The 24,293-nt window shown below is 40.5% G+C and overlaps 2 protein-coding genes across 10 annotated transcripts in view; one reads left to right on the forward strand and one right to left on the reverse strand.

Annotated features, from left to right (window-relative positions):
* Window positions 1-7,937, forward strand: part of FRMD5 (FERM domain containing 5) — a 310,983-nt gene extending 303,046 nt beyond the window's left edge. For 3 of the 6 annotated variants that reach the window (XM_082735299.1, XM_082735294.1, XM_082735295.1), the window contains one exon: window positions 4,228-5,391. In XM_082735299.1, the coding sequence (XP_082591425.1) occupies window positions 4,228-4,805 (578 nt within the window). In that variant the 3' untranslated portion in view covers window positions 4,806-5,391. Of the gene's footprint in view, window positions 1-4,227; window positions 5,392-5,444 lie in introns of those variants that run through there. The other 3 variants (XM_082735297.1, XM_082735296.1, XM_082735298.1) reach the window with 3 other exon arrangements.
* Window positions 7,938-10,169: 2,232 nt separating this feature from the next.
* Window positions 10,170-24,293, reverse strand: part of WDR76 (WD repeat domain 76) — a 59,099-nt gene continuing 44,975 nt past the window's right edge. For all 4 annotated transcript variants that reach the window (XM_082735290.1, XM_082735292.1, XM_082735291.1 and 1 more), the window contains 3 exons: window positions 18,083-18,235; window positions 16,408-16,461; window positions 10,170-12,144 (listed from right to left, as the gene is read on the reverse strand). In XM_082735290.1, the coding sequence (XP_082591416.1) occupies window positions 11,889-12,144; window positions 16,408-16,461; window positions 18,083-18,235 (463 nt within the window). In that variant the 3' untranslated portion in view covers window positions 10,170-11,888. The remainder of the gene's footprint in view (window positions 12,145-16,407; window positions 16,462-18,082; window positions 18,236-24,293) is intronic.

Here is a 24,293-nt window from a genome sequence, read left to right on the forward strand (position 1 = left end):
GATAGCACAGCAGGCGCCCATGTGTCACTCCAACAAGCCAACCTGCAGCTCACCCCCATGCCTGAGGCTGCCTGCAGACAAGAACAGCCTTCGTCCCCAGTCATAGCCCTCAGCCCAGGACCCATCAGATTCAGGAGGACAAAAGTAGAAGCACCTAAGAACGGCCCCAGCAGGAATGACACTGTGAGGAGAGGCAGATGGACATCTGGTGTGGCAATGGGGTGGGGGGGGGGTAGATTTTTAGCATTTAAGTGGCTCTATCAGTGCAGGGATTATCAAGCCTGGGAAGATAAAAATAATGGATTATTTCCCAGAGAGTTGAGCTATACCATCTCTCAAGAGGGGTTTCACCTTTAAAGCACCCAGCAAACACAGCTGACCCCCACCGTACAACTAACCAGACAGGAAAGGGCTGAGAGGGAAATGATGGGGGTCTCAGAAGAAGGGCACTAACCACCAAAACTCCCAGGAAGTTATGGACTTTTGAAACTGGCTCATGCTCCATCAGAGACTCTTTCCTATTGTCCATATGGCACATAAATTAATGTCACAGAAACTATTTGCCTTTTTCAGGGGGGAAAGCTTTGGTTGTTACCTCTAAAAACAATGGGGAAATCTCTAAAAAATGGGGGAAAAAAAAAACAACAACAAACGAAACCACTAACCTAAAAAAGACTACAATTTGAATTAGATCAGGTAATTCTCACAAGCTGGGACTGTTAAAAAGAGGACTCTACACTGGCTGGCCCTCCCCTCTGCTCTCAGGGATGCCAAGAGACCACTTGTTGTTAGCACAGGCTTAGCCAGAAAGGATGCTCAGGTATGTTGATTCCTTTTGTTCATCAAGCTCTGTGGGGCACAGCTCAGCAGCTGGGACCAAATAGCATACCGCCCATTTCCGCCCCACAGCTGCCACCTCACACTTCAGGCCACCCAACCCAACGCCCGATGTCTTTATAGCCTCACATCCTGCATTTTCTGCAACTATGTGATCCTTCCTATTCTGTGAGACTATTCTCTGCCCTCTCTGTACCGCACTCTCTGAGAAGTCTGGAGCCCTTATACGGGCCTCTGGGAAACATCACATGCTAGGGAAGCATTACTTTTTATGGCTCTAAGTGCTTCTGACTGAATCCAGTCCCTGATAACGCTGGCCTCTCAGAGCTGTTCCTTCCCTGAAGCGCAGCCTGCTCGGTCTCACAGAGCTGACATTCTCTTCTCCAGCACATGAGACACTGTGAAGGAGCTGCCGTGGCTTGAGGTCAGCAAAAATCCTTTGCCCCAGTCAGTCTTCCATCCTTTCCCTCTGTATCTCCCCTGACTGGCTGGTTTCCATGAAGAGATCAGCTGGTTTCCACTGAAGAAGTATCTGCCTTCCTGGCCACCATGGGGAAGAGTCTGATTAAGATTCACACCAGAGTCCGAGTTCAGCTCCGGTTGACTAATCACTGCCTTCGGCCACTGAGTGTGCGCATCCTGAGGATGGGGCCCCGGCTCCAGGGTAGGCTCCTGACCACTGTGTCCCCCTGCCCACAGGGAGCCACCTCTGGGCAAGGCAATCAGCTGGAGCACATCCAAGGTAAAAAAAGACTCCTCTGTCAGCTCCCACCCATGGTACCCACCCTGTCTTCCCAGAATAACAGGTTTGATGAAGGGGTGGTGGTTTCTAGTGAACCCAAAGTTCTATACAAGACTAGCCTGACCTAGCAATAATAACTTTGCAAGTGAGGTCTGTTGAGGGTACAGAAAACTAACACTGAGTAGTTTTATCTGTCAAGCAATCTACTAGAAATGCATACGTATCCATTATCTTATTTACTGATAATGTATTTATTATAATGCAGTTTCTCTCTGATATAACTTATAATGTAGTTTCTCTCTGATATAATAGGCTTTGCCTCGGTCTCCTTCCCCACCAAGCTTAGGGCTGAATTGGAGGCCAAGCTAAGTTTGCACTGAAGTGCCTTCTGGCAGCTAAGCTCCTCATGCTTTGGAAGATCTGAAGGGGTTGTCTTTGTGAGGGGACAGCCTCTAGAAAGGGTATGAGAAGTGCTTTGCTGGGAGTGCTGAGGTTTCAGGGGAAGGGGAGTGGAGGAGTGGGTGGGAAAGGAGCTGAACCAATACATGTATGATCAGGGCATAAAGGTTTGTGTTCTATCAGGGACTCATTACATACTACCAGGTATATATTCCTCATGCTGCTTATGCAAATGCAGGAATAAAGGAGAAAAAATGGAGAAAAAAGAGAGATCAAAGGAGCATCAAGAGCTCTGGAACAAGGGGCACACTCTTTTTTTTTTTTTATTTGACATTGAGAGATCACAAGTAGGCAGAGAGGCAGGCAGAGAGAGAGAGGAGGAAGCAGGCTCCCTGCTGAGCAGAGAGCCCGATGCGGGACTCGATCCCAGGACCCTGAGATCATGACCTGAGCCGAAGGCAGCGGCTTAACCCACTGAGCCACCCAGGCGCCCAAAGGGCACACTCTTAATTCACATTATTTCAGAACAGTTTCTTGGGCAAATGGGACCTAAATTGAAGGCAAATGTAGGCTATAGACTTAATTCATCTTGGCCCAAACGCTAACAATATGATCCATTAGCATCAGGAAACAGAGGCTTGCAGGCTATCTGTGCCTTTGCCATTACCAGCCAACCACATGTCATTAGGCAAGCTCTGTAACCTCTTGCCTTCATGACGTTGTGGAAAGATGAAAGCACTTAAAAAAGTTTAAAACACTATACAAACTTAAGATTTTAGCACAGGGGAAAACAAAATACAACTAGGATCATGAGGAGCTCCTGAAAACAAGCTGAGAGCTAAAGCAAATATACTGAGGGTGAGGTGATAGGGAGTATAGGTGGACAGCAGGGGGCTGCTGTTGCCAGTCCACCCCACCCATTTATAACGCAGATTCCAGGATTTGTTCCTGGAGAGAATCCTTAACTGTACCTATGCTAAAATGGGTTCCAGCAGGCTAGGCAGGCAGGCTGCCCAGGTACATATGGCTACACCACAAGAGAACCAAATGAAACACTATTTCTGAAAGGTGACTGCCACCTTTTAACAGAGACCCTTGGGCTTCTGAAGTTAGCCCTGAACTTAAAAACTCCCTAATCAGCCCTAGTTAGGTCAAACCTTTATAGAGCTGGGAATCTGGTTTGGTCTGCAGCAGAGCAATGGAAGGGGGGCTAGCTTCTCTTGCCATTGGCTACAAAGGCATAGAAAGCCAGAGCGACTCTGGCACCTCAGAGTAGCCACGAATGGAAAATGCAGACACTGAACCTGAAACAAGAAGCCATTTCCCTGGAAGCATTGTGGGCCATACTTGGTGACTCTGGGCCCACATCCTCCAGCCTAATGGCTGCTGTTTGGCTGACAGAGTAACCAGCTCCTGTTTTTCACTACCAAGAAATTGAGCCTTGGAAAGAGAGACTGTTCCATCTAAAAAAGTAAAGAGATAATAGGTAGTTTTAGGGGGTAGAGGACCCTTTCTCCTGGTGGATATAAGAAAATTTCCACCCTTACTCAACAAGATCTTCTCAGAGACCACTCTGTACTCTGGTATATGTAATAGAGGAATTGTCAGCCTGTTGTGGACCCAGCTCATTCTAAAGTGAAAAAAAAGCTAGCTAGCCAAGTGCTATTCCCAAAGAGCAGATAGGGTTTTCACATTCCCTAAAATCAGGACAGCTAGAAGAGGTAGGCTAAAGAGACCATCAGGAGGAAACCAAAAGATGACCTCGAGTTCAAGGAGCTGCATGCTAACTGCATGTTAGAAGGAAACACAGTTCCAGAATCAGTATCTGATGAGGCCCAGTAAAGCAAAATAGTCTTCTCCTCCCCCTTTCTGCCTCTCAAGGCCCTTGGCCCAAGAGGGAATCTTGAGCTCCCCGATCTGGGGCCCCAGCTCTGAATTAGGGAGTCTCTGATTCAGGTGTCTTTCAATTGGGGCTAAAACCAGGCCCAGGACATCAAAAGCCAGAAAGAAAGAATCTTGAACAAATCTTGCCAAAACCCTAAGCACAAAGGAAAAAAAAGAAAAGAAACTTCCAACCACAGCCACTTTGGTGTCTGCTTCTCTTATCCTCTTCCTGATACATCAGAACAGTGCAGTGGCCACTGCAAAATTTGGTAACCATATAAAACAGAATGGGTCCTGCCTCCACCAAACAGCAAAGTGTACACTAGGACCCAGAAAGCCTACTCATATTACTTTTGCCTTTCCAGGCCTGGAGTCCCTACGGGACAGTGCCCATTCCACACCAGTGCGTTCTTCCTCCCATGGGGACACCTTCCTGCCTCACGTGAGAAGCAGCCGGGCAGACAGCAATGAGCGAGTTGCTGTGATTGCAGATGAAGCCTACAGCCCTGCAGACAGTGTGCTGCCCACGCCTGTGGCCGAGCACAGCCTGGAGCTGATGCTGCTTTCCCGACAGATCAATGGGGCCACCTGCAGCATCGAAGAGGAGAAGGAGTCTGAGGCCAGCACTCCAACTGCTGCAGAGGTGGAGGCCCTTGGGGGAGAGCTGAGGGCCCTCTGTCAGGGGCACGGCAGGCCAGAGGAGGAACAGGTGAATAAGTTTGTTTTAAGTGTGCTCCGTTTGCTCCTTGTGACCATGGGACTCCTCTTTGTTTTGCTCCTCCTCCTGATCATCCTTACCGAGTCCGACCTTGACATTGCCTTTTTCCGCGATATCCGCCAGACCCCCGAATTTGAACAATTCCACTATCAATACTTTTGTCCCCTCAGGCGATGGTTTGCCTGCAAAATCCGCTCAGTGGTGAGCCTGCTCATTGACACCTGAGAAGGCATGACTCCTCCTAATAACTAGCCAGGTGGACCAAGGAGCCCGGCTACCCATTCCCAGCAATGGGACCCATCGCGGAACCATCGGCACATGTACCAAGTCCTCCTCTCATGACTCAAAGTCCACAGCCTAGGAGGGTCATTTCCCAGAAGAAAAAAAGGATAGGCTCATGCCCTGTCTAAACAAACTGGGAAAACTCATTTCCTTCAGAGGTTCTTTCAAGAAAGGCTCAGCGACTCTGTTTCTCATCCTCCCAATTTGCAGGATAATTTTTGGTTGTGAATTTTGATTTTTCATAGATGTGTATTATTTTCAAAGTATCAAATAAAAATTTATTTTACTATTACTGATTATTGCAGTAGTGTCACCTAGCAGATGGGACACTAGTTGAAGACTGGAGAGCTGCTGTCTTCTGTATTCTGCAGGAGCTTTCCTACTGGGCTCCAGGAGACTCATCAGTGCAGCCTCAGCAGGGCAGGCAAGGGGTCTGGACAATGGGAACTATCTAGGTTTTCTGGCCAGACAGAAATTTTTTAAAAAGTAAACATCCGTGTAGAATGATTAAATGGAAAGTTGCTTCTTATGATGGTCTGAGTTGGATTTTCTTTTCCTTTTGTTTTTTTCAAATCTGAGCAGAGTGGGCATCTGAAGGGACCACCGCTACAGCAGCAGCAGCAACAGGGGTGGGGTAAGTCTGTCCCCTTAGAATAGATCCTAGTGGGCATCACCATGAGTCTTGTATAATGAACTTATTAGACTTCTGTGATTTTCCTTCTGAAGAACCTCAAGATTTTTATAGTGTTCCACAGATGTTAGTTGAATTCAGTGGTGCCAGAGATAGGACTATCAGAAATGTTGGACAGAGTGTACTTAACAGAAACCAGAGCCAAGGTACTTGAGAAACTGTTGAGATTCAGAAAGCAGTACCTATTTTGTACAACCCCCCGCAAAAAAACTATTTCAATTTATATTTTAACAAGAAATGTTATTTTCTTATCAATTCATATTTTGTTTTTACTTTATGGATTAAGAAAATAGAGCCTGATGAACTAAACGATGCAAGAAAGAAACTGATCCTGAGAATGGAAAGCTTCAGAAAATAGAATTCCAAGATCAACAAACAGCCTTGAAAGGGACCAGGGAAAGAATCTCTTTGAACAGGCATACTAAAACGTTGCCTACATAAGAAAAATGGTGAATGTGGTAGAGACCAACACTTAGTTGTAGAAATACTGCCCCCTAGGGTTAACCTCCACATCAGGAAAATAAAAATTGTAGGAAAGCATTGGCCATCCTTGCTGAAGGAAGCTGTGGAAGCCATGCAGAAGAACAGCACAGGAAGGGTGAGTGTGGGGTACAAGACCCAAGCTCTGCAAACTCTTCACAACTCACAAGATCTTGTTTTCATCTCAGGGAGAGATTTCTAAGTCATCTGGGGCCTGAGGACTCATTTAAGGATGATCAGTATACATGTACCTGGGAACCCCACAACAGTGGAGCTGCTGCTAACATCCTATGATGTTGGGCAGCCCCAAATGCAGAACAGAATGAGTCACTTGTAGATTTGCTCTCCCCTAGTTTGTCCTCTGAAATAGCAGAATCATGTCCATGTACAGAGTGTAACAGCTGTAGAATTAATAAGGGCCACAGGGTGGGGGAGTGGATTGTGTAATTTTAAATGCCCCTTCATCTAGACTAGGGGTTGGCAAACTACTTCTGTAAAGTGCCAGATAATATTTTATTAGTTTGGTTTTGTGGGCCATACTCTGTAGCAACTACTCAACTCTGCCGTCATAGCACAAAAACAGCCATCCACAGGTAATACATAAACAAAGGAGTGTGACTATGTTCCAATAAAAGTTTATTTATAAAAATAGATGAGCTGAATTTGGACCACAGGCCATAATTTGCCAACCCCATCTAGACAGCAAAACTGCTCCTTACCAGTATGTTAGCAGAAAGAGGGCCGGCTCTGCTCCCATTCCTGACTTGCTACAGATCCAAGACCATTTCCCAGTGGCAAAACTGGGGATGTTTGTATAAAGGGTGCTTGAACAACCAACCAGCAAAGAGGTATCTGATGCCAAGATGAGCAAGATCAAGTGCTGAAATGCTAAAACTCGACCAGAATCTAAGAATGGAAGAAGAATGTCTGATCATTTCCATACCAGCAACAATTTGGGCAGAATTACAAACATCTATTTATCAAGTGACAAGACAAACTGAGGGAGATCCTAGTAAAAATTAGGGATGACTTAGAACCAACTAGCCACTGCCACTTGTCATCTACACAGGAAAAGCTTTATTTAGCACAGTACTAAAGTGAAAAGTAGACTCAGAGATGAAAAGGCTGTCAGGAGTTAAGGGGGCTGGTTTTAACCTGGATATCTACTGTCTTATGCAACATAGCAGATTATCTTTTAGTGTAGTGTTCCTACCTCAGTCTGTAGAATATGGTGTTTCTATGCAGTGAGTGATAGCCTTGACACTGACCTTTCATACTCACATTAAAGAAAGATGCAGTATTCCATTTCCTGGTATGTTACTTGTGTCTAGAGTTCTAACAAAATAATAGTCCATACCACTTCTAAGAGCTGGACTTTGCTCTCTGAACAGAATTTTTGGATTATTTTTTTCCACGGCTTACCCCAGAAAATACAGATAGTAAAGTTTCCTTCGATTTGCTTTTCAAATACTGCTTGAATAACAAACCTCCTTTGTTGATGACTAGTCTTTTTTTGGTATCTCCCCATCATTAAACATTGTTCACATTTTTAACCTGGTTTAACTGTGTTCCACTATGTCTCCCATTTTCTCTCAAAATTAGTTTGATCTCATTGTAGAAAATAAAACAATGGTTTCCATAGCTTCATCCATCAGAGGAAATAAAACTCTTACTAAAGAATAGTGTACTGCATCTTTAAGCAGTAGAAGGTAAACTACCTGCAAATGTGAATTTCTTAGTTTCATTAAAAAGTATAGTTGTTAACCTTTCGTGTGCCAAAAATTCTAAGTTACATTTTTCCTTCAAAGCAATGTACTTTTTTCTACATATGCAGTATGTAGTTAGCATAAAATCATTGGTGCCATGAAAATTATTTTTAAACTTAAATAAATATTTAAATATCATGGAAGAGTGGACTCTTTTTTTAACTTCTAGCTTGTCTCACTTTTTCCTCAAAGTTACCAACATGTAGATAAAACGATACCAGGGGTATTGTTACAGCTGACTACTAATTCATGACTAGAATCACTTAAAAGAGTCATTTTGGCTTATATCCATCTATTATCCTTGTCCCTCTCCCCAAATAAATACGATTAAGAACTTGGAAGCTGTAATAATGGAATGATTTTGCAGATGAATTGGATCTCATTTTTCTCCTGAGGAAAATCAAGGAGTAATTTTCCCAAGGCTACATAGTCAGTCTTGAACCCAAAAGTAGAACCTAGATGGTACAGGTTACCTGGCTGGCCCAGCAGGTAAAGACTCTTGATCTCAAGGCTGTGAGCCTGAGCCCTACAGTGGGTAAAGAGATTAGTTTAAAAAAATTTTTTTAATTTTTTAAAAATCTTAAAAATACAATTAAAATTAAAAAAGAAACCTAGATGGTCTAGCTTCTAGACCAGTGTTTTACTCAAGCCTCAAGAGGGAGAACAGAAAACACTTCCTGTGAAAGGAACAGAATGGTGTCACCACTATAGTAACCTCATAATTACAACTTACAAACTACATTCCTATACCATTATCTCACCTGATTATGTAACCATCACTCAGGCTATGGAATTGGTAATGGTCTTCTAAATTCCCTGAGGATGAAAGGTGAAACTAGGTTCTACTGTGCTAGTTTATTATCTCTGTTTTCATTTCTACCTGCCCTTCAATGCTCCATTCTGCTACCAGATTATCTTCCTAAAGCACCAATCAGGTTATATTACACACCTCCAAATTTTCAGAAGTTCCTATCACCTCTAAAGTGATATGTAGGATCCTGTCTTAGTGGAGTGTTTTTTTTTTGTTTGTTTGTTTGTTTGTTTGTTTTTTATGACAAAAGTCTTTGCTTAAAGTCATCTGCAGAGAGAAAAGCCAAAGAACCACTGGATGTGAGTGACTGCCCATGATCCAAAGCTTTAAAGCAGCTACTCTTCTCTGGATTCCTAATGAAGATTCCCCTATGTATATACCCTTTTAGGGCTCCACCATCCACTCCCTCTGCTTAGGGTTCCTCAACCATAACTAAGCCCCTCCGCACATGATTACATTGCTGGTTTTAGTTCATGAACAGGTTTCCTTTCCTCTACATACCCATACCCTCTTCCTCTACCCTTACAAGTTGCTGATGGAGTAGAATCAAACAGGCAAAAGATACTTTTAAAACGTTTCCTCTTACAACTTCCATTTTAGGAAGAGATACCTTAAAATGTTTTACTCCTGACTGTTATCTTCCTCACAAATTTCACCTTTTCATTTGAAAGTCCAAAAACATCTATAGCCAAATGAACCCAAATATGGATCTATGCTGTCCTGGAACTAAAACTCCTTACTGGCCCTCAGCACAATACCACAAAGGAAAAACCAAAAGAAGTACAAAGTGAGAAGAGACAGCCTAACAAATAGCACACTTAGGTTTTTGGAATCTGGAGTTAGAGGGCATATATTCCTTCCTCTTGAGTTTGATACAGAAGGCACATGTGCCTGCCCTCCCCACTTCCCATGTGCTGTAACTAAATGAAAAGATTTAAATCTCTGTAATCACAGCCCTCAAGCTCCCTGCTTTCCTGGAGAACTGCCTTTTCAAAGTCATCTCTGTGGAAAGGAAATTCAAAGATCTGAATACCAAAATAGGACTGAATCAACTCAGATTTTATCAATTCATGATCATCTATAGTGTCACCTACCTGTCCACATATGATGAGAATCATCTCCTTCCTCCTTAAAGTCACATAAAGAAAGGCTGGGCATCTCAAAGAAAATGACTCAAGGGGAATAGAGAACTTACATGCTTAAGGGATATCATAAAGCACAACCTAAAAAAAAAGTTTATCCCAAAAAGAGAGAGCAATCAAAATATACAAGCAATTACAGTAGCCACACAGCTTTAAGCAAGTCTCTGGGAGAAGTACCTTTCACAACAGATTATAGTTTAAAGATGTCCTAAGGGAGACAATTTTCTTTTATGTGCTTTCTAGATTTAAACAATTTCTCCATTATACAGCTTGTCACTGAGAAACAAGTCCCCCCACTCTCCTACCTTCCTGCATTGCCTCAAGAAGACAGAACTCTATTAAGTGGAATTAAATATAAACAGCAGAGTTTATGAAGCTGAAATGGGAAAGAAAAAAACCACGAAAGTGAGAAACATCAAGAATTTGCTAACATTTATTGCAGAAACCAGGCAATTACCACCAAGAATTCAAAGCTTAAATGATGGTACTAATTTTGACGCGAGTATTTTTCAATATCGTAAAAAAAAAAGCAATTCTCACAGAAGTTGCCACTCTGGAAACTGAAATGAAGTGGTATAAAAAAGGGAAAGGAAGCCTAGAGGCTTCATTTACTATCTCCAGGGAAGTTTAATATAAGTCAACCTCACTTAGCTTTACTTTCCATTTCATAAATTAATTTTCCATTTCACGTACCAATTCCTATATTCCTATCATCAAGAAAATAGAGAACTCTTATTACTTATAAACACTCACAACCTACTTAATAGACTAGGCCTCAAAATTAGACTTAACCTCTAATTACAGAGAAGGAAACTATACATGTCATTTTATTTCTGTGATATATAATTTGAAAAGATATTTTCTCTTAGAATTCAAACATATTGCCAAAAACTATTTACAATAGTCTTTCAGTAGTAGTTTGGCAATGAAGAGCAATTAAAAAATTCAGATAGGTGCTATCACACAGAAATGTTAGTCACTGAGCTAAGCAGCTACCCTTCCAACAAACGCATTCACATAGCACTAGCTTCTGAAAAAAGTTTATGGCATTTTATCATAACATTTCCCCCCAATATGAATTAGGAATGAAGGTATTCACTTAATAAGGCTAATGAATCTCCTCTGGAGAGTTTAAAGGCAAGGACAGATGAAGATCTCTGGGACTTTCTAAGGCAGGAGTTTTCACTTTTTTCACCATGACCCACAGTAATACCACAGTAATAAATACATGTTTCACATTGGAATATGCATATTCATATACAGTTACATATATGTAAGCACATATAACTAAATTTCACAAAACAACACTTATCCATTACATTTATTATTCTTTACTATTTCTTTCTTTTTCCTTTTTTTTAAAGACTGGTCATGGCTACATGGATTTCATGTGAATAGCTACAAGCCAGTCTGGAAAACACTGGTCTGAAGGCAATCTCACACTGGATTGCAAGGTCAGGCATATCCAAACCCTGTCCTAGCAGCCCTACGATTCCTTGGCCATGCTTCAGGAGCCATCTAAAGGAGGTAAAAGGGTCAGCACACAAAGACAGGGCCCTGCCCAAGTGAACCAAGGCTTCTCAACAAGTATCTTGGGATTTCACATAAAATTTAATTTAAAGCCAGGAGGAAAAAAAGAATTCTCAATTAAAAAATAAGTTTCATAATCACTAAGTTAGATGACCTTTCAGGATTCCTTCCAGTGTGAGTCTAGAAATATTCACTCCAAACTACGAAATAAACCACAAATCCAAATATCACTACAGAATCAAAACTTATCATGAAACCACAAGAACTTTTAATACTGATCATTCAAAGCTTTGTAATTTATAATGCCAGAATTTCTCAACATACTGCCTGATTAAAAGTGCTGAAGGCATCACAGCCTCCCCTCAAATTCCTTTCCTAATCTACAGAAATGACTTAAAAGGCTTTTCCCTTACTAAACATGAAGTATGTAACTGTCCCTTACTAAACATGTAAGTATGTCACAGTTCTTATTAATAAGGCAATTTTATATTAACTAAGTAGAACATATTTTTTAAAAGGCCAAGCCACATGAATTACTAGGCTCCTTAGATACTGATTAATTTGAACCAATTTTGATGTTGCTAAACCAAACACTCAGCAACTTTCTTAATTCATAAAAACATGTACCTTTCCACTGGAATTACCTCCAGCCAAAATATACCGAGTTGGGTGCATAGTGTTGATGGAACACACAGAGACCAGACTTTCTCCACCAAAAAAAGAATGCACCTGCTGTCCTGACTCATGGAAGATTTCCACACGTCGTGGATAAGCCATGCTGCCAACGATGACACAGTCTTCTTGTTTAGGGTCCCACACAGCCTGAAACCTGGTCAGCCATCGCCCAGTGATAGTGTTGTGCCTAGTGAAAAACACAATTTTTTTAAAGGATTGTGTTAAATAACTCAAAGCAGCAATGGGCAGAGAGTAAACATGGCATTACTCCTAAATGCTGGTATTCTCTGCCAAGTTTCTTTTCATTAAGTTACTGAGTTACCATCAGCTTAATTTCATATAAAAATGAAATCAGGACAGAGATGATGTCTTCTGTACTTCTGAATCTCCCCTGCCTAGTGGTTGTACTCAGTGGATTGTCACTGTGTATTAAAATAGCACCTTTTTTGTTCACTATTTCTTAGCTCAATGGTCTCCATGCCCTCCCTTTTTTTACACATACAAAACAGAAGCCCTAGAAGTAAAAAATATATAATCTATGTTACTACCATTTTAATAGGATCTGTAATCCCATATTTGTATTCCCCTGATAACTAAACCCTGAAATCATTTTATATTCCATACAACTTTTATTTATTTATTTATTTGAGAAAGAGCGTAAGTGGATAGAGGCGCAAAGAGAAAGGGAGAAGCAAACTCCCCGCTGAGCAGAGAGCCCAATGTGGGACTCGATCTCAGGACCCTGGGATCATGACCTGAGCTGAAGGCAGACACTTGAAAGACTGTGCCACCTAGGTGCCCCACCCCATGCAACTTAAAGTAAAAAATACATTTGAGGCTCAAGAAATCACAAGGGAAATTAGGAAACATCTAACAAATGAAGAATGAAACACAACACACCAAAATTTATGGAATACTATGAAAGCAACAGTAAGGGAAATTCATAGCACTAAAAAAGAAAAGATCTCAGGGTGCCTGTGTGGCCAGTCAGTTAAGTGTCTGACTCGAATTCTGCTCAGGTCATGATCTCAGGGTGGTGAGATCAAATCCCATGTCAGGCTCTGCCTTCAGTGCGGAGTCTACTTCTCTCCTTCTCCCTCCCCTTCTGCCCCTCTCCCCACTTGCACTCACTCTCTAAAATACAATTTTTTAAAAAATATTTTATTTATTTATTTGACGGACAGAGATCACAAGTAGGCAGAGAGGCGGGCAGACAGAGGGGAGGAAGCAGGCTCCCTGCTGAGCAGAGAGCCCGATGTGGGGCTCGATCCCAGGACCCTGGGACCACGACCTGAACCGAAGGCAGAGGCTTAACCCACTGAGCCACCCAGGCGCCCCTAAAATACAATTTTTTTAAAAATGGGGAAGGCATGTGGGTGGCTCAGTCAGTTAAGCGTCTGCCTTCAGCTCGGGTCATGATCCCAGGATCCTGGGATGGAGACCCCATCAGGATCTCTGCTCAGCAGGTAGCCTGCTTCTCCCTCTAGCTCTGCCTAATTGTGTACTTTCTCTTTCCCTCTCTCTCTGTCAAATAAATAAAATCTTTTTTAAAATTTTGAAAAAATTTTTAAATCTCAAAATGAACACATTATACCTCCAAGAACTAGAAAAAGAACAGACTAAGCCCAAAGTTAGCAGAAGGAAGGAAATAATAAAGATTAGAGCAGAGATAAATGAAAAAGGGGAACAGAAAAACAGTAGAAAAACAGAGTTGGTTTTTTGAGCAGATCAACAGAACTGACAAGAAAGAAAATGCAAGTAGCTGAAATGAGAAAGAGAGGACATTACAACTATGTCACAAAAACCGAAAAGGATTATATGAGAACAGTATGAATAATTATATGCCAAGAGATTGGTTAACCCAGGAGAAATAGATAAATTCTCAAAAACATACAACTTACCAAGACTGAACCATGAGGAAACAGAAAATCTAAATAGTCCTATAACTAAGGAGATTAAAACAACAATCAAAAAATTCCCAACAAAGAAAACCCCAGGATCAGATGGCTTCCCGGGAGAATTCTACCCAACATTTAAAGAATTAACCCAGAGATGCCTGCGTGGCTCAGTTAAGCATCCAACTCTTGATTTTGGCTCAGGTCATGATCCCAGGGTCCCAAGATCAAGCCCCTCGTCGGGTTCCCTGTTCAACGGAGAGTCTAATTCTCCCTCTCCCTCTGCCTGCTGCTCTGCCTACTTGTGCTCTCTGTCAAATTAATAAAATAAAATATCTAAAATAAATAATTAAATAAAATAAAATGACAAACTAACATCCTTAATGAATACTGATGCAAAAATTCTCAACAAAATACTAACAAAATGAACTCAACAGCAAGGATTATACACCATGACCAAGTTGGAGCTATACCTAGAATACAAGGATGATTCAACACGCAAAACTCATTTGATAGAATATAACAAATTAAGAGAATAAAGGATGAAAACATGATCATTTCAACAGATGCAGAAAAATCATCTGACAAAATCAATACCCTTTCTTTTTTTTTTTAAGATTTTATTTATTTGTCACAGAGAGATATCACAAGTAGGCAGAGAGGCAGGCAGAGAGGGGGGGGAAGCAGGCCCCCTGCTGAGCAGAGAGCCCAATGCGGGGCTCGATCCCAGGACTCTGAGATCATGACCTAAGCTGAAGGCAGAGGCTTAACCCACTGAACCACCCAGGTGCCCCGAAATCAATACCCTTTCACGATAAAAAACATTCAATGAACTAGGAACAGAAGGAAATTATCTCAACATAATAAAAACTATCTGTGAAAAGCCCGCAGCTAACATCATACTTAAAGGTTAAAGACTGAAAACTTATCCTCAAAGAGCAGGAAAAAGGCAAAGATGCCCACTTTTGCCATCTCTATCCAACATACCATTGGAAAACTGGAAGGACAAGAGACACTAACCTAAATTCCAGGTGTTCACAACTACACAGATAGCCAGATCTTGCATGTGAGGAATCACAACTACACCAACAAGCATTTGATAAGGAGGACATTCTGAATAGTCACTTGATAATCAACTGGATAAGAAAAAGAAGTAACAGGACTATATATTAAACTCAAAAAAACCCTCTGTGCACCAAAGCAAACAATCAACAGTGAAAGACAACCCCCCCAACAGTGGAAAATCTCTGCAAATCATATATTCGATAAGGGGTTAATATGCATAATATATAAGGAACTCCCCACAACTCAAAACAAAAATGACCCAATTCAAAAGTGGACAAGACTTGAAGAGACAATTTGACAAAGATACATAAATGGCCAAAAAACATGAAAAAAAATGTTCAACAAGAATGCAAATCAAAACCACAATGAGATATTACCTCACAACCATTTAGATAATCACAATAAAAGAGTAGAATGATTAACAGAAAGAGAAATTAGAACTCTGGTGCACTGCTGGTAGGAATGTAAATGGTGCAGCCCCTACAGAAAAACAATATGGAGGTTCCTCAAAAAATTTAAAAAATTCCTCTTCCTGGGTATATATCCAAAAGAATTCAAAGCAAGATCTTGAAGAAATATTTGCACATCCATTTTCACTGCAGCATCATTTACAATAGCCAAGACGTAGAAATAAACCCACTGTCCATCGACAGATGAATGGATAAACAAACTGTGGTATATACATACAATGAGTATTATGCAGCCTTAAAAAGGGAGGAGGTCACATGCTAGAACATAAGGGAACACTGAGGACACAATGTTGAGTGAAATAAGCTAGTCACAGAATGACAAATACCATGATTCCACTCACATCAAGTGTTTAAAGTAGTTAAAATCACAGAAATGTAAAGTAGAAAGATGGCTGCGAAGGTATGGAAGGGAGAGAGAAGAATCAATGTTTAATGGGCATAAAGTTTGAAAAAGGAAATGAAGATGGGAAAATTTGTAAAAAAGGAAACAAGCACACTTAAATGTAGCCTCCTCAGACTTTAAAATGCATGGTATAACAACATATATGGCACACTCTGGTCCCAACTTCACAAATACTGATAAAGAGGGATGTCTAGAAGATGGCACTGAAGTTGGATATAAAATACACACATTAAAAGTAGCAGATGCAAAAAGAAGGTAACTAGAGAAAGTTTAAGTGGGAAGGTAGGGAAACCCTTTAAGTCCACAATAAACAGGTACAAACAGAAGAGCTTTAGATGGCCTCACAGCCGGTAAGAGGTTATGATTTTCCTTAATAAGAGAACATAAGTAATTCAAGTGGAATAAAGTCATTCACCTTAACCAAAAATAACCACCCAGCTGCAAAGAATAGCTATGGACTAAAAGAGATTGAACCCTTTGAAGACAGAGAGAACCTGGAAGCAAGAACCCTTCTGGATAGGAACTAGCAACCTGGGACACTAAAAATACATATTACAAAAATTCAGACCTACTATATCGTTTTGACAATCAGATGTCTAACATATATGGAAACCTACCTGATGGTAGTGAGCAAAGGAATCTCAGAGGATATACAGCTGCTGTCAAAGATTCTGCAAAACAAAGATCAAGAACAAAGTAACACACTTTTTACTGTTTCTTAAAAATTTTCTGAAAGAAAATCAGTGTATTTACCAAGTTCTTCACTGGTTCATGACACGAAATAAGATTGCTATTTTAAAATATACAAGATCAGGCTTTAATAAACTTCAGCTAATATATTTAACAAAAATTACAAAAAAATATTATAAAATTCAGAGCTTTATAGTTTGGTGAAGAAATAATTTATTTAAACACTATTAGACCAAATTTAAAATTCACATTACAAAGTAATACTCTGGATCCTATATTGAGATTCACAATAATTACAGACCATCTATAAAGGGATGTGGTCTGAAAACGTACAAATAACCTATAAATTTCTGCACATATCAAGAGCAATTTCCCCATGAGACTCATTATTTGAGGGACTAACAGTGTCACTTCCAAAGGCTGGTAAGACTACGACTGACCAGCAACCATGGGAAGCTCTTGTTGGGTAGCTCGAAGAGTCCAGGAGCCTACACCTGGTACCCTAACAGAAAGAAACTAACCACATCACATCACCTCCCTGTTCTTGCACCTAGCTATTCCAATGTAGTTTCTTGGCACCTACGGCTTATTGCCTAATAAGATTACTAGAAAGCTAAATCACTAACAGCTAATGTAAACTCTGCAGTACAAATGAACAGGAATGGTTAAAACAGGTAGCTTCTGATACAAAGAAAACTGTATGGGTAAAAAGGAGACACTGGACTGCCACTGCTTGGTGACTAAATCTCAATACACCCACCTGGTAATGCTCACAGACTTTACTAGAAACTGGAGACCTGTCACAAAGTAAGGACAAGGCTCTTCCCAACAGAAAAGTCTAAACAGAAATTAGGTGCCTTTCTAGAGCTTGGAGTACACAGTACACATCCAACAGATACCTGTTGAATGAATAATGAATGAATTCCAGAATTACTTAAGGTAAAATTATAAAATGACAAATCCTTACAATGCTAAGCAAAACGAGGAATTAAAGAAGAGAACAAAATCATTTCCTCTGTAGTTGTATTAACATTCTCCACATTTTTTATAGTCATTATTTTCTATTTTTGGTTCAGTTGGTTTAGATCACATTTTTAAAGCCATTTTTAGGAAGTAGCTACAGAAAGGCACCAAAGCTAAAACCATAAAAACTATATCCAGTGGTTTATACAAAAGTTAAATTATTGCTATCTTTTCTGCCTGCCCCTGGCCTGGGACTCTGCAGTTTCCACTCAGAACTTCATGTGAAGGGTAGGCGCCACTAGCCCCAACCTAAAAGTCTGTCCAGATGCTAAAATTATCCTTCTTCCAACTATCACAAGCCTGGTTTTCCTGAGACTTCTGGGATCACTCAGTGCTGAAAGGGAAGCCTGACATCTACTCCCTGTAGACCTTCCCTGCCAAACGCAAGGAAATTTCCAGATCCCAAAACTGCTAAAAACCCATGAAATACAGGTTATTGATTTGGCCAGCAAAATAGAAATGGCTACAAAACAATACTAGCAATTTAATAGGGAGCAGTAGTAAACAAATCTACTGGTTTACACATAGCTACAGACTCTTTAGATTCCTTAACAATGCATTTCTATCTCCCCAATTTACCTCAGCTTACAATCAGCACATGTGGTCACTACTCTGTTACCAGTAAGAGGTGAAAAATAGGCAGAAGCGATGCTCTTCGTGTGTTCAGTTAAGGAAATCAAAGGCTGGCTTTTCCTGGGATTCAGGTACCTTGTATCATAAATATGAATATCCCTGTAAGGGGAGGAATAATTCTTCAGTGTTGCACAGTACATGTAGTGAGCTCTCAAACAGCACTGAACACAGACACTCAAATACTCAATACACTGAGGAACATTCTGATCTGGAATAATTTTACAAACACTGTATAGATAAAAAATAAAATATTAGAAAAATGCCATAACTACAGAATATATATGAAGCCAGTGGATATATAGAGAAGATTCTAGTTAGTTTTCCAATCTCTCTGAGAAAAAAATAAACACAGACCAAGTTAGAGGTCACATATAACTTCTTTTTTTTTAACAAGTTTTCTTCTCCAAACACTAGAAGTAAATGCATATGTGGGCACTGGGATAGCTCAGTCAGTTAAGCGTCAGGTCATGATCTTGGGGTTCCTGGGATCAAGCCACACACTGGGCTCCCTGTTTAATGGAGAGTCTGCTTCTCCTTCTCTCTGCCCCACACCTCTGCTCATGTTCTCTTTATTTCAAATAAATAAATAAAATCTTTAAGAAAAAAAAAGTGGGGGAGGAGTCAAGATAGCGGAGGAGTAGCAGGCTAAGACGACATCAGGTAACAGGAGATCAGCTGGATAGTTATCAAACCATTCCAAACACCTACAAATCCAACAGAAGATTGAAGAGAAGAAGAACAGCAATTCTAGAAACAGAAAAATCAACTACTTTCTGAAAGGCAGGACCTGTGGAGAAGTGAATCCAAAGCAATGGGAAGATAGACCACGGTGGGAGGGGCCGGCTCCCAGCAAGCAGTGGAACAATGGAGCACAAAATCAGAACTTTTAGAGTCTGTTCTACTGAGGGACATCGCTCCAGAGGCTAAGCGGGGATGGAGCCCTTGCAGGGATACTGTGGTCTCAGGTCCAACGGGGTCACAGAAGGATCAGGGGTGCCTGAGTGTTGCAGAGCTCGCAGGTATCAGAGGGGGAAAACCAGCTACAGAGATGGAGCAGAGGAGTGAGCTCTCAACTCAGGGTTACCTTAAACTGTGATCTCTGACACAGTCAGACCGCTGCTCTTTGAGCAGGGAACCCACAAGTGGCAGATCTGGGGAGACCCTCCTGGAAGAGCAGCAGGGATCTGCTGGGTTTAGAGACTCCAATGGGGCTGTATGCCAGAGACAGAAACGCTTGTAACAGGCTGGGTGTGCTCAAAGAGCAGCCAGAGACCAGGGAGATGGGAGTGATTGAGCGCTTTTCTCCAAGGGCTCACTGAGGAGTGGGGCCCCGGGATCTCAGCTCCTCAGGGCCGGAGATTGGGAGGCCGCCATTTTCATTCCTGTCCTCCAAAGCTCTACAGAAAGTGTTCAGAGACCAAAAGCTCCCAAGAGAAAACCCACGCAGATTACTTAGCCCTGCCCCTGACAAGGCAGAGCAATTCTACCTCAGGCAAAGACACTTGAGAATCACAACAGGCCCCTCCCCCAGAAGATCAGCAAGAACATCCAGCCAAGACCAAGCTCACTGATCAATGAGAACAGTGGAATTCCAGAGAAGAGGAAAGCAAAGCACAGAATTCATGGCTTTTTCCCCATGATTCTTTAGTCTTGCAAAGTTAAATTATTTTTAATTTTATTTTTTGTTTATTCTAATTTTTTTTAACTTTTACTCTTTCCTCTTCTAATGTTTTTTTAACTAGTTTCTCTTAACAATACCTTTCTTAAAAAAAATCTTTTTGAACCTTCATTATTAAAGGCGTATTTTATCCTTCACTGTATCTACCTTTAATTTTTGTATACACATACAGTTTTTTCTTCTAAAAAAAATTTTGGGATACAACTTCTAATAGATCAAAATATGCCCTAAATCTAGCACAGAGTTTGTTCTAGTCTCCAGCCTGAGCAAATTCTCCCCACTTTCTTTTTCTTTCTTTTCCCACCAACTTATCAACTCCATTCTTGGAATTTTTTTTTTAATTTTCATCTTTACAGTCATATTCCATCCCTTCATCATGTTTATCCTTATTGTGTGTGTGTGTGTGTTTGTGTGTGTATTCCTCTTTCTTTCTTTAAAATTTTGGAGGGTAGTTTCTTCTAAGAGATCATAATACTCCCAAAATCAAGTGGGTGATTCTGTTCTATTCATCAGTCTAATATATATATTTTCTTTTTTCTCTTTTCTTTTTTTAAATTTTTTTTGAACTTTTTACCCCCTTTCTTCTCCCCACAATTTGGTGTCTCTTCTGATTTGGCTAACGCAAATTTTTCAGAGGTCTTTGCCACCCTTCCAGTATTTTATTCTCTCGTTCATATATTCTTATCTGGATAAAATTACAAGGTGGAAAAACTCACCACAAAAAAAACAAAAAACAAAATTCAAGAGGCAGTACCGAAGCCTAGGGACCTAATAAATACGGACATTGGTAATATGTCATATCTAGAGTTAAGAATGACAATTTCAGGGGCGCCTGGGTGGCTCAGTGGGTTAAAGCCTCTGCCATCAGCTCAGGTCATGATCCCAGAGTCCTGGGATCGAGCCCCACATCAGGCTTTCTGCTCCAGTAGGGAGCCTGCTTCCTCCTCTCTCTCTGCCTACTTGTGATCTCTGTCAAATAAATAAATAAAATCTTAAAAAAAAAAAAAAAGAATGACAATTTCAAGGTGCTAGCTGGGCTCAAAAAAGGCATGGAAGATATAGAGAAACCTGTCTGGAGTAATAAAAGAACTAAAATCTAATCAAGCTGAAATTAAAAAAGCTATTAATGAGTTGCAATAAAAAATGGAGGCTCTCACTGCTAAGATAAATGAGGCAGAAGGGAGAATTAGTGATATAGAAGACCAAATGATGGAGAATAAAGAAGCTGAGCCAAAAAGAGACAAACAACTACTGGACCACAGGGGAAAATTCAAGAGATAAGTGATACCATAAGATGAAACAATATTAGAATAATTGGGATTCCAGAAGAAAAAGAAAGAGAGGGGGCAGAAGGTATATTGGAGTGAATTATTGTAGAGAATTTCCCTAATATGGCAAAGGAAACAAACATAAAAATCCAGGAAGTGTAGAGAATCCCCCTCAAAATCTGTAAGTATAGGTCCATACCCCATCATCTAATACTAAAACTTGTCCTGGGGCGCCTGGGTAGCTCAGTGGGTTAAGCCGCTGCCTTCGGCTCGGGTCATGATCTCAGAGTCCTGGGATCGAGTCCCGCATCGGGCTCTCTGCTCAGCAGAGAGCCTGCTTTCCTCTCTCTCTCTGCCTGCCTCTCCACCTACTTGTGATTTCTCTCTGTCAAATAAATAAATAAAATCTTAAAAAAAAAAAAAAAAAAAAAAACTTGTCCTAGTGACAAACAGAAAATCCTGAAAGCAACCCAAGGACAAGAACTCTGTAACATACAGTGGTAAAAATATTAGATTGACAGCAGTCTTATCACAGAGACCTAGCAGGCCAGAAAGAACTGGCACGATATACTCAGAGCACTAAATGAGAAAAACATGCAGCCAAGAATACTATATCCAGCTAGGCTATCACTGAAAATAGAAGGAGAGATAAAAAGCTTCCAGGACAAACAAAAACTAAAGGAATTTGTAAACACCAAACCAGCTCCACAAGAAGTACTGAAAGGGGTCCTCTAAGCAAAGAGAGAGCCTAAAAGTAGTAGACCAGAAAGGAACAGGGACAATAATCAGTAACAGTCACCTTACAGGCAATACAATGGCACTAAATTCATATCTCTCATGAGTTACCCTGAATGTAAATGGGCTAAATGCCCCAATCAAAAGACACAGGGTATCAGAATGGATAAAAAAACAAAACCCATCAATATGCTGTCTACAAGAAACTCATTTTAGACCCAAAGACGCCTCCAGATTTACAGTGAGGGAGTGGAAAACAACTCACCATGCTAATGGACATCAAAAGAAAGCTGGGGTGACAATCCATGTATCAGATAAATTAGATTTTAAGCCAAAGACTATAATAAGAGATGAGGAAGGACACTATATCATACTGAAAGGGTCTGTCCAATAAGAAGACCTAACAATTTTAAATATCTATGCCCCTAATGTGAGAACAGCCAACTATATAAACCAATTAATAACAAAATCAAAGAAACACATCAACAGTAATATAATAATAGTAGGGGACTTTAACACTCCCCTCACTGAAATGGACAGATCATCCAAGCAAAAGATCAACAAGGAAATAAAGGCCTTAAATGACACACTGGACCAGATGGACGTCACAGATATATTCAGAACATTCCATCACAAAGCAACAGAATACATATTCTTCTCTAGTGCACATGGAACATTCTCCAAAATAGATCACATCCTGGGTCACAAATCAAATCTCAATCAGTACCAAAAGACTGGGATAATTCTCTGCATATTTTCAGACCAGAATGCTCTGAAGCTAGAACTCAATCACAAGAGGAAATTTAGGAAGAACCCAAATACATAGAGGCTAAAGTGCATCCTACTAAAGAATGAATGGGTCAATCAGGAAATTAAAGAATTGAAAAAATTCATGGACACAGAACTCTTCAAAATCTATGGGACACAGCAAAGGCAGTCCTGAGGAGAAAATATATAGTGATACAAAACTTTCTCAAGAGGGAGGCCTGGGTGGCTCGGTTGGTTAAGCAGCTGCCTTAGGCTCAGGTCATGATCCCAGTGTTCTGGGATCGAGCCCCACATCGGGCTCCTTGCTCAGCAGGGAGCCTGCTTCTCCCTCTGCCTCTGCCTGCCATTCTGTCTGCCTGTGCTCGCTCTCCCCCCCCCCGATATCATTAAAAATAAATAAATAAATAAATAAAATCTTAAAAAAAAAAAAAAAACTTTCTCAAGAAACAAGAAAGGTCTCAAATACACAACCTAACCCTACACCTGGAGAAAGAACAAGGAAAGCCTAAACCCAGCAGGAGAAGAGAAATCATAAAGATCAGAGCAGAAATCAATGAAACAGAAACAAAAAAAAAACAAAAAAACAAAAAAACAATAGAACAAATCAACGAAACTAAGAGCTGGTTCTTTGAAAGAATTAATAAGATTGATAAACCCCTGGCCAGAATTATCAAAAACAAGAAAGGACCCAAATAAATAAAATCATGAATGAAAGAGGAGAGATCACAACCAACACCAAAGAAATACAAACTATTACAAGAACACATAATGAGCAACTATATGCCAGCAAATTTGACCATCTGGAAGAAATGGATGCATTCCTAGAGACATATAAACTACCACAACTGAACCAGGAAGAAAAAGAAAACCTGAACAGACCCATAACCAGTAAGGAGATTGAAGCAGTCATCAAAAATCTCCCAACAAACAAGAGCCCAGGGCTAGATGGCTTCCCAGGGGAATTCTACCAAGCACTTAAAGAAGAATTAATTCCTATTTTCCTGAAACTGTTCCCAAAAAAGAAATGGAAGGAAAACTTCCTCACTTATTTTATGAGACCAGCATTACCTTGATCCCAAAACCAGACAAAGACCCCATCAAAAAGGAGAATTACAGACCAATATCCTTGATGAACACAGATGTGAAAATTCTCACCAAAATACTAACCAATAGGATCCAACAGTACATTAAAAGAATTATTCACCACGACCAAGTGGGATTTATTCCAGGGCTGCAAGGTTGGTTCAACATCTGCAAATCAATCAATGTGATATAATACAAGAACAAGAATCATATGACTCTGAATAGATGCTGAAAAAGCATTTGACAAAGTACAGCATCCTTTCTTGATCAAAACTCTTCAAAGTGTAGGGACAGAGGGTACATACCTCAATATCATCAAAGCCATCTATGAAAAACCCACCACAAATATCATGCTCAATGGAAAAAAATTGAGAGCTTTTCTGCTAGCTCAGGAACACAGCAGGGATGCCCATTATCACCACTGCTATTCAACATAGTATGAGAAGTCCTAGCCTCAGGAGTCAGACAACAAAAAGAATAAAAGGCATCTGAATATGCAAAGAAGAAGTCAAACTCTCACTCTTTGCAGATGATATGACACTTTATGTGGAAAACCCTAAAGACTCCACTCCAAAACTGCTAGAACTTATACAGGAATTCAGAAAAGTGTCAGGATATAAAATCA

This window comes from Mustela nivalis (assembly GCF_964662115.1).
Source record: "Mustela nivalis genome assembly, chromosome: 6".
Taxonomy (NCBI): domain Eukaryota; kingdom Metazoa; phylum Chordata; class Mammalia; order Carnivora; family Mustelidae; genus Mustela; species Mustela nivalis.